The sequence below is a fragment of the Crocodylus porosus genome, unplaced genomic scaffold, assembly GCF_001723895.1.
Source record: "Crocodylus porosus isolate Cpor-Errol unplaced genomic scaffold, CroPor_comp1, whole genome shotgun sequence".
NCBI lineage: Eukaryota > Metazoa > Chordata > Crocodylia > Crocodylidae > Crocodylus > Crocodylus porosus.
In genome coordinates this window covers 68980738-68990759 of record NW_017728918.1, presented here as the reverse complement: position 1 = coordinate 68990759, position 10022 = coordinate 68980738, and the positions used below count along the sequence as shown (strand labels likewise).

General features: G+C 41.4%; 1 protein-coding gene across 1 annotated transcript; it reads left to right on the top strand.

Moving 5' to 3' along the window:
• The first annotated feature begins 262 nt into the window (after window positions 1-262).
• Window positions 263-9898, top strand: GJB7 (gap junction protein beta 7). The gene is made up of 2 exons (XM_019538219.1): window positions 263-379; window positions 8450-9898. Exon 2 carries the CDS (start codon window positions 8480-8482, stop codon window positions 9275-9277), a length of 798 nt encoding a protein of 265 aa, XP_019393764.1. The 5' UTR covers window positions 263-379; window positions 8450-8479; the 3' UTR covers window positions 9278-9898.
• The last annotated feature ends 124 nt before the right edge of the window (window positions 9899-10022 follow it).

Sequence of the window (10022 nt, the reverse complement as noted above, 5' to 3'; positions counted from 1 at the left end):
CGGCACCACATTGGCCTTCTTCCAGTCTTCGGGCATCGCTCGCCAGCTCCTTGAGTACCCTGGGGTGTAGATTGTCAGGGCCGGCTGACTTGAAGGTATCCAGCCTCTCAAGGTGTTCCTTGAAATATTTGCTTCTAGTCTCAATTTACTCATAATACAGCTTCCTGACAATACTAGACACATTACTGTTCTTATTTGTATAATATAATGACGGTATGAATGATCAGGTTACACCTGTTTAGATTACACTGCCAAGGAAACGACTCGGCTTCATTTTCAAGGCTTAAAGCACTAACTCCTTTTCTGGGAAATGAAACGTTAATCTGTTAATGGTACTAGTGAAAGGCTAGTTTAATTTTACTCTCCTGCTGTTGTCCAGGTAAGAAAGTTTGTGTTGTTGTGATAAATTATGTTTTTATTGAATAAGAAACAGTTTTTGTGTCAAAACAAGAATGCAAATAGTCTTGTGAGAGCATAAGTATAAAATGTGGATATAATTCTAATTAAGTATAAGCTTGTCAGTTTTCCAGTGCACTGCTGATATACTTTATAAACAATAAACTGTTACAACTGCAATTTAGCTGTATATAAAACATGGTCAACATACTCCAATTTTATTTTTTTCTGCATGTTCCTAAGTTCAAATCTCTTGAACCAATTATTGTAAGCTTTAGTTTTATCCTTTGACAGCTTTTGTAAAACTATTATAGTAGTGGTCTAAAGTGTATAATTACACTTGCTAATATTTGGGACTATTGCTGAATATACTATGACAGTATCTTTTCTTTGCTGTGGGAGAACATGGTTATGTATTTGATCACATGTTAACGAGAACTCCAATACATACTGAGCAGATGTAAGATAGACAACATATATTTTATATGATTCTAGACATTTCAAGTATCATCTTTATGTAACTACATAATTAACTCAGAGATGAAGAAAAGTGCCGGGGGAGTGGTTTCTTCCCCAGAACTAGTTCTCTGATGTGGAAAAACACCACGCAGTCGAAGAACTGGCAAGCCATCTTCACTGACAGCTGCTGGGCTATTAAATGGTGCTTGCAGTCTGTCAAAGGCAAGCGTAAGCTGTTAGTGGGCTGGAACTTTGCAGCTACTAGCTATAAAAATGAATACCAAGAATGATTAAGGTTATGACACACACTTGAGAGATCTCTTCCGTGCAAATGATTCTGATCTTCTAACTCCCTTTAAAGGGGCCGATAGGGGAGGCAGGATGGCTGGGTTAATTTTAAGAGAGATATTTAAATTGCTGTTTAAAATGTGTCTAATCTAGATCTGAATCAGGCTCTTGAAAAAAGCATTGTTCTAGGTTTTTGGAATGCTGCCTATCACTGTTATGTCTGAGCACGTGACATATGTAGGGAGTGTAGGGAATTTGCAACACATGGCCGGGCTGGGGCTGGGGGGCAGGAGTGTTTTAATTTCCCTGAAGGGAGAATTTAATTTAAAAAAATTAGTATTACAGTAATTAATTTGTCCCATTTTGGAACGCTGGGGCAATCCTCCCAATATGTCAGCAAGGCAGGGAAGGACTATTACTCCCATTTTGCAGATGAGAAACTGGAACACAGCAAGGTCACACAGGAAGCCTATAATGGAGCTGGAAAAAAGTCTCAAATCAATCAAGTCCTAGTCCAACACCAAACCACAGAATCAGCCAGCATCCCCTAGTTTGTCAGTTTCCCTGGCTGTACAGATCTGGGAGGTATACTCTTAAGCTAATGCTTTTACATGTCACACATACAAACTTTTAACAGCTATTAATTTTACAGTTCTTGGAAATATGAGAATTCTGCTTAAAATATTTAATTCTTAAAACGATTTTTAGTATAATGTTGTATATTATGCATTCTGGTACTTCCATAATGCATGATGCTATGTGCCTTCCCCTGCATAATTCTTGCTATGAAGCTCTTACAAGCTAACAATAGACATGCTGTAATAAGAGGCTAATATTAGTAAGGTGCCAATAATTCAGTATGTTTGTGTGACCAAGACACTGGATTGGGTTCTAGGAGACCTCACTTCTATTTCTCTCTCGGCCACTGAACTGATGATTGACTTTGGATGTCATCTCCACCTCTGGATCCCTGTTTCCATCTTACCCATTGTCTTTTCTGTTCAGATGGTTAATTCTTTGCGGCACGGATTTTGGACCAGGTTCTCTTCCATCTATTGGGATCCTAAGTGCATTTTTGTGCCTAAGTATGATTCTGTTCTGCCCTTCTCAAGTCACTGAAACCATATTAATGCATCTGCCTTTGTAACACTCTGTCATCAGACTCTTAAGTGAGTCACAAAAAAACAGGGAGGAGGAGGAGGACCCACCCACCTTTTGTGTTAAATAGGGGTGAGATTTTGAGCAGGAGAGAATAGGATTGTGCTTTAGGGACCTAAATCCATTTATGCACTTAAGGTGGAATAGAATCTGGTCCTATGTTTCTTACCACATCTTTCTGAGGTATTTAAACTAATGGGCCTTTATCTCAGCCGGAACCCTTCATCACTGCCATATTATAAATAATTATAATAATCTGCTAGGGCTAGGGCTAGGGGTAGTATAGTTAGGGCAACCATATTATTTTAAAGGAAATCTGGGACACTGCCTCCCTTCCCCCTCCCCACTGATTCCCACCCTAGGCAGGAGGAGCTGTTGCTGCTCAGGAGAAGCCAGGCCAGGCAGTGCAGGTAGGCTGATGCTAATCTGGGACTTCTGTTTCCATTTTCACCAACTGGCTGGGGTTTACCTAATCTGGTGCTGTCCCAGCCAAACTGGGACGTGTGATCACCCTAAGTATAGTGCAGTTGTGTGTTTGCTAAAGAACTTTAATAAATACATTTTTAGCTACCTAGTCTCCTACAGGCTTCAAAAGCAATGAATATGGCTATTTGGTTTCTGACTGCAACTTAACTCATTTTATGATGAAGAAGGGTCTATCCAAACAATGACAGAATCTAGACAGAATCTAGATCAAATTCATTTACCGGCACTATGTTATGCTTTGCTTTCCATGATGCCTGTCATCCAGAGATCTGATCTTTACAAAGCGGGCGTTATCCAAAGTGGATATAAACAGTCTATATTAGATAAAGAAACTGAAGTTGGCAGCTTGAGTTGTAAGCACAAAGAGTACCCGCAGCTCTCATTTACTTTAATGGGACTTGGCGGTGCTTGACATTTCTCAGTTTGTCTTTAAGGGACTCAAGCAGAGAAACTCAAAACAGAACCAGATCAAACTCCACATCATTCAATCACCTCTGGATCAGTCTCCAGAGTGAAGCTGATGTCTTACTGAGTTTACATAAATGTCACAATGGCTTTTAGTTTTTCCTAACAACTCCCATTGTATCTTTTTTAACAGTTTATCTTAGTCTCCTTCGTCTGTCACAGACAAAGGCAGATTCCTTGTCTTCTAGTGAACAGCACTGATATTATAATCAACAAGGAAAAAAAATCCTCTATATGGCACAGCCTGTTGGGCCAGTTCCAATTCTTACACACAGCTTGTGAGCCGAGCCCTCCCCTCCCAGATGGCCTCCTGACTTTTTTGTTCCTACCTCTGCAGTCCCACTTCTATTTCAGAACTAATGCTTCACATTCTTTCCACAAGCTCGCCAGTGTTTCCTGCCTGCCTTGCTGAAGATGAAATCCCCATCCTCCTCTTGCTGTTCCCCACTTCTGCTGAAGCCTTACTTTTTATAACAGCTTTTTAATTTTCTTCTGCACAAAGATACTTCTTCTGCTATGAACATATCTACATTAATAAAACTGGTTGAAATCTGGATAAAATTTGCTTTGAATAATGTTATTCTGTGGGTGTATTATTCAGTGCATATTAATCAATCCCTATATGCCTGATTGAATGATGCAGTTATTTGATTAATAATTTATCCAATAATAAAATCATTTTGAATATATTATTCAGTAGATAATATTTAACCAGTTTAGAAGCAAGTGGTGCATGTTATCATGCTGTTCATTCAGCGCTTTCTTGAGGACTCTGAATCAGTTCAGCAACACTCTCTCTTGCTACTTACAACACTGCCTAATGGCTGACCAGTAGGATAAAGGTATTCTAGAATACCAGAAAGGCGAAACTGGATAGTTTCCTACAGTGTTTAGCAACTTGCCCTCAACACTTGAATCTGGGAAAAACCTTATTCCATACACCTGAAATCTCAAACCCTGATGGCTTTTTTGGTTAAACACATGGTAATATCTTTAATGGCACCCACTAAAACTGTAAAGTTACTAAAAAACAACATTCCATTGCAATACTTTTCTTACATTAGCCAAGTGTTTTATGAATATCAGAATTTGACTTTAAGGGTAATTAGATCCAAAATAGGTATGCTGCCTTATGTGATCAAAGATAGGGAAAAATTTATTTTGATGGGTGCAAGGATATTTATGCTACAGAAGGTAGTGAAGGTGGGGATGGTTAGCATTGCCTATCTGCAAAAACCAGGACAGAGAGTCAGACTGGTTAATTTGTGGTTCAGTGGGTAGAATCCTTGTTTGCCCAGGAGACCGGGTTCAGTTCTCCAATGTGCATATAACTAAGCCAGACCCAGTCTGGCCTTTGGATACTCTCTCAATGGTCTATAAAGGAGGGACACAAGGTCTGGGTTGCTCCCCCTACTCCATATTCCTGCCTGGGCATATGCATTGAGGGTCCTGGTGACCTCTCATGCATATTTCATGATCCAGAAGGATCAATGGTTGCCTATTGGTAGAAATCAGCAATTATATCAGGGAAAAGGAACAGAGGGAGCTTGTTCTGAGGTTGTCCAGCTGGCACTGGAGGATGGGGTGGGTGAACTGCAGTCCCCTCCACCAATATGGATACTGAGGATACCAAGGTGAGGGGTCTCCAATCCACCCACCTCACTCTCCAGCATTGGCTGAAAAACCCCCAGACTGAACTCCTGCTTCCTTTCCCCCGTCTGTTCTGAAAACAGTGCTGGGAGTAGGGCTGTGCAGACACAAATTACTGGAGGTGCTCCATTTTGAAGCATCTTCATGTGAAGATGCTTACAGAATTGGGTCCTTTTAAAGTGGTTTTCAGCCATGCACTTGTGTTTGGTCATGGCTGTAGAGCACTTTTAGGGGCCAGATCAGGTGAACATTGTTGCTTCTATCTGTGCGTTTGGTCACAATCTTTAAGTATATATGTGGGGAGAGAAGTAGGGTAACAGATGGCTCTTCCACATAGCCCATCAGACAAGGCTAAAAGCATATCCCATGGATGGAGCAAAAGTAAAATAAATTCAGACTAGAAATAAGGGATACATTCTTACAGCTAGGATAATGAACTATCGGAACAAACTACCAAGGGCTGTGACAGTTTCTCCATCACTGGGAACGTTTACAATTTAAAAGACATGCTCTTGTTCAAACAGGAATTAATACAAGAAAGTCCTAAAGTCTGTATTATAGAAGGTCAAACCAGATGATCACAATGGCTTCTTCTGGCCTAATTATAAATCTCTTTTAGTGTTAAGCAAATAATTTATAGAAGGCAGTCAAGTGTCACTGAGTCATCTACTCTAGCCTGCATTCTATACCTCAGCCTCTCATAGGGAACTGGACAGTTAGTCTCTCATAAAGGCTGAAAAGTGGATAGGGGATGAAAGTAAGAGAACAAAATTAATTACACCCTTGGGAATTATGCAACTATGCACCTGCACAATTTTTCACATAAGAGGCATGACCGTGTGCAATTGCATACGCTTCCATAATTTAACCGCAGTTGGCTTTATGCCTCCACCATGATGTGGAGGCACAGAGCTGCATGACTGGACAGCTGAGAAAGTGGAGAGGGGAGTTCCTTCCTGCAGGGGGTGGGGGATGGGCTTGGGGTTTGTGGGTGGGTGTGGGCCAGTTCTGCCAGTTCAGTGCCTCTACATGGGGTTTCCAGCACTCCAGTGGGAAGCTGCATGTGGAGGCAAGCACGAGCCCACCCAGCCCGATGGTGCGTGACTCCGTGCCTCCATCTGCGGCTTCTGCTGGAGTACTGGAAGCCACTAATGGAGGGTGTCCCAGCCCAGCCTGATGATATGTGGGCTAGGAGCTGCATATCATCCAGCCAGGCAGGCAGCCACACATGGAAACAAAGGGTCAGATGCCATTGGGCCAGGTGGGCTCCTGCTTGCCTCCACACGTGGCTTCCTGTTGGAGTGCTGGAAGCCCCATATGGAAGCACAAAGCCCAGCCAGCCTAATGGCACGCAGCTACTGGCCTACACACCATCATGCCAGGCTGGCCGGCTCTGTGCTTCCATATGGGGCTTCCAGCACTCCAGCAGGGAGCTGCACACAGAGGGACAGAGCCTGACTGGCCCAATGGCACATGGCTTCTGCCTGCAGTGCCACAATCTGCAGGTACTGGCACAGAGCCAGCCTGGTTTGGTGCAAAGGCATGTGCCAGCGAGCTGAGCCAACTCCATGCCAGGACATGCAGGCGCTGGGATTCAGCCAGATGTGCATACTGCTGGAGGCTCTTCCTGCTGTGGCCATGAGTGCCCTGCGGCCCACACCCACCTAACCCCACACCCCCGCCCCTTCACAGCTCCCCCCACTAACCCCACACTCACCCACAAATCCCACACTCAACCCATCTTCATAAATCCGTCCCACCCCAACCCCCATCATATAAAGTACCTGCATATATTTCTAAAGAAGGTTCAGATAGTGTTACATTTAATTTGTAAAAATATATAAGTAATTAATTTTGCATATTCTTGTTTTCCTGTGCATAATTTGATTTTTTTCTGTGCATAATTTTGATTTTTTCTGCGCATAACTCCCTGGGCTGTAATTAATCACAAGCCCAAGGTAAATGAATATTGGAATAAAACTTACCATTTTCAAAGGATGTTTCAAGGAAATTTGGGCACTAGAACATTTTTTATTTTGGGGTTTTATATGCTTAATTGCCTATTGGACTGCATTTTTTGCCAAAACAAAAGTATTAAAGATGCAACTTATTATGGGTTTTTTTGAAAGACCCACATAGGCTGTTGAGTGATATGATACAGAGTTGCTATTGGGTACAACTAAGAAATGCCAGGTGACACTTCATATGGTGAAGAATTCTAGTTTTATACACCAGTAGTGCATAGTAGTAACACTTCCAGAAGATTGCAGGCACTTTCTTTAGAACGTGAATATACCTTGTTAAGAATGAGGGATGCTGAAATAATTCTTATTCCATTCTTGTCTGCAAATGGAACATTGTGCACATCCACATGGATTTATACGAAATGCTGCATTATATTCCAATGACTATTTCATGCATAATGCATGAAAGGCATTGGGAGCAGGAAGCAAAACCCAGATCCCTTCCTTCCAATGTGGGCTATAGTCCAACTTCTTTTTGTTGCTCTCCTGGCTCTATAGCTCATGCATTGCTTTCTGCCCAGTGCCCCAGCATCAAGGGGGATTGAGGATACCCAGAACCCTGTCTAATCCATTGTTCCAGGATTAGGGAACTTCTAAATGATAGATATGGACCCACCTCTCTGAGTGAACATGGCCTTGAACCCAAAGCCTTTGCTTCCAAGGGGAGTACACTAACTACTAAACTACAGGTAAAAAAATAGTTGGGGCCACTTTCCTGTTGCACGCTGGAGGATGCGTATCAGAGGTGACAGTACATACCTCTGTGTCTATTACTGGCTGCCTGTACATGGAAGAACCGTTTCTCCCTGAGTGAAACAGAGCTTCTCTCCTGAGGCAAGATGCACACTTTTTTGGTAGACTTAGACATCTACAAATGAATAGGTTCTGAACTATTGTATTTAAATGACCTCTAACTACCAAAACCTAATGGTCATTGCCACTGCCCATTTTTGTGCTGCATTCTTTCAAGTACTGACTCTGCACAAGAACTTCAAAGGCAACATACACAAGACTGGTGGCAACCTATTTCCCACCTTTTCTCTGGCATCGTTTTCCGAGGCAACATCAAAGTGCTTAAATATCAAAATCTTATGGGTAACAAAAAACAAGTGTTTATTTCAAATTATAGTAGGGTGAAAGAGGAAAACAAAAAAAACTTTTGCAAAGCAAGACTTTCCACCCATTTTATTGAATATACCGTGAGCATCTTCCTATTTTTGTCAGCTCTGCAGTAAAGCGTCTGGTGGATGCACCCAGGGAGCTCCATTTTCTGCTATACTGTTCTCAGCACCAGTTTGGGTACAACTGTTTCCAACGCCTGTCCTTCACAGCTGATAAGAGAACCAGCCAGAGAAAGCACAGATCATCAGGATTGAGATCTGCCCTGTGAATTGGAAATCAGTGCTTTAACTTTACTTTAGACTTGTTCAAACATTAGGGATATTGCATGACTCAGACTGAATATCCTCCCCCCACCAGCTGAGGGAAGGAAATTTCTTATTTTATTTTATTTTATTTTACAGCATTTTGATCTTCCTTGAGAGGAGAAAACAATGAGCTGGGGATTCCTCCGAGATCTCTTAAGTGGAGTGAATAAATATTCAACAGTAATGGGCCGGATTTGGTTGGCTATTGTGTTCATATTTCGCCTGCTTGTTTATATGGTGGCAGCCGAACATGTCTGGAAAGATGAACAGAAGGAGTTTGAGTGCAATGTCCAGCAACCTGGATGTGAAAATGTCTGCTTTGACCACTTCTTTCCTGTTTCTCACATCAGGCTTTGGGCTTTGCAACTGATCATGGTTTCTACCCCATCACTTCTGGTTGCTTTCCATGTTGCCTATCGTGAGAGCAGAGAGAAAAAGCACAACCAGAAACTTTACAAGAATCCAGGAAGCATGGATGGTGGACTGCTGTGCACTTACCTCATCAGTCTAATTTTCAAAACAGGTTTTGAAATTGGTTTTCTAGTTTTGTTTTACAAGTTGTATGATGGATTTAATGTACCACGCCTTATGAAATGTGATGTTAGACCATGCCCCAATACTGTAGATTGCTACATCTCCAAGCCTACAGAGAAGAAAATCTTCCTCGTTTTTTGTGGTATAACTTCATGCTTATGCATTGCATTAAACTTAAGTGAATTGGGCTATCTGACTTTCAAACACTCTTTGAAGTGTCTAAAGAGGTATGTCAAGAGAGGTCATACCTTGAAACGCGAGTGTCATGAGCTGAAATGCACTGCTTACAATGGAACATCAGCTAGAGTTCTGACCCATACCAATGCTTCACCCATGCTTTTCAGTCTCCTTGATAAATCTGAAAGCTGTCCTCCCGATTTGTCAGGATAAAAAATGTTGTGTGATGTTAAAATGAAGTGTTTTAATTTCTTTTATAAGTAGATTAAAAAAAACTTTGAAGTTTCTTCATTTTCAAGCAGAAAAAAGAGCATTGCTAAGAAGTGAGCTATATTTTTCTTTTTGTATTTCCTTCGGTGGAGCTGCTACATTCACTTGCATTGGGGATTTTACACATAGAATTATACAGGTTTGTCCAGAATGAATCAAGACATAAAAGGATGGCATTTTCACTGAGCTGTAATATAAATATTGATGCATGTGATAAAATCACATGGAACAGATACTTGGCTCAAAAAGTTGTGTTCTGAATATTTTATGTGACTGTTTGATGCAAGCCTAAAGAGGCTTTTTGTATCTAAAGCTGAGACTTTACAGCTGGCTAGTACACTGGAAATGGAAAATTGAGCGTATCCAGTTATATTATCCTACCAGTTAAAAGCCACACTGGAGTGGATGTTTGAAAAACACTGGATTCTTAGGTGTCCCATCTGAACCAAGTTTGATAGTCTTAGCCTTCTCCTATGAACATATTATGACATTTAAAAACTTAACAATAGAAATGTTGAGTATATAGAAACCCAACATTTTTTAAAAAGTATTTTAGAATGCCTAAGATGAACATGAGCCTGCAATGTGATGCTGCAGCTAGTAAAATGACCAAAACGCTGGCTTGCCTCCATAGATGCTTCTCAAGCAAATCCCGGGACGTCATTCTCCCCTTGTACTCGGCCTTGGT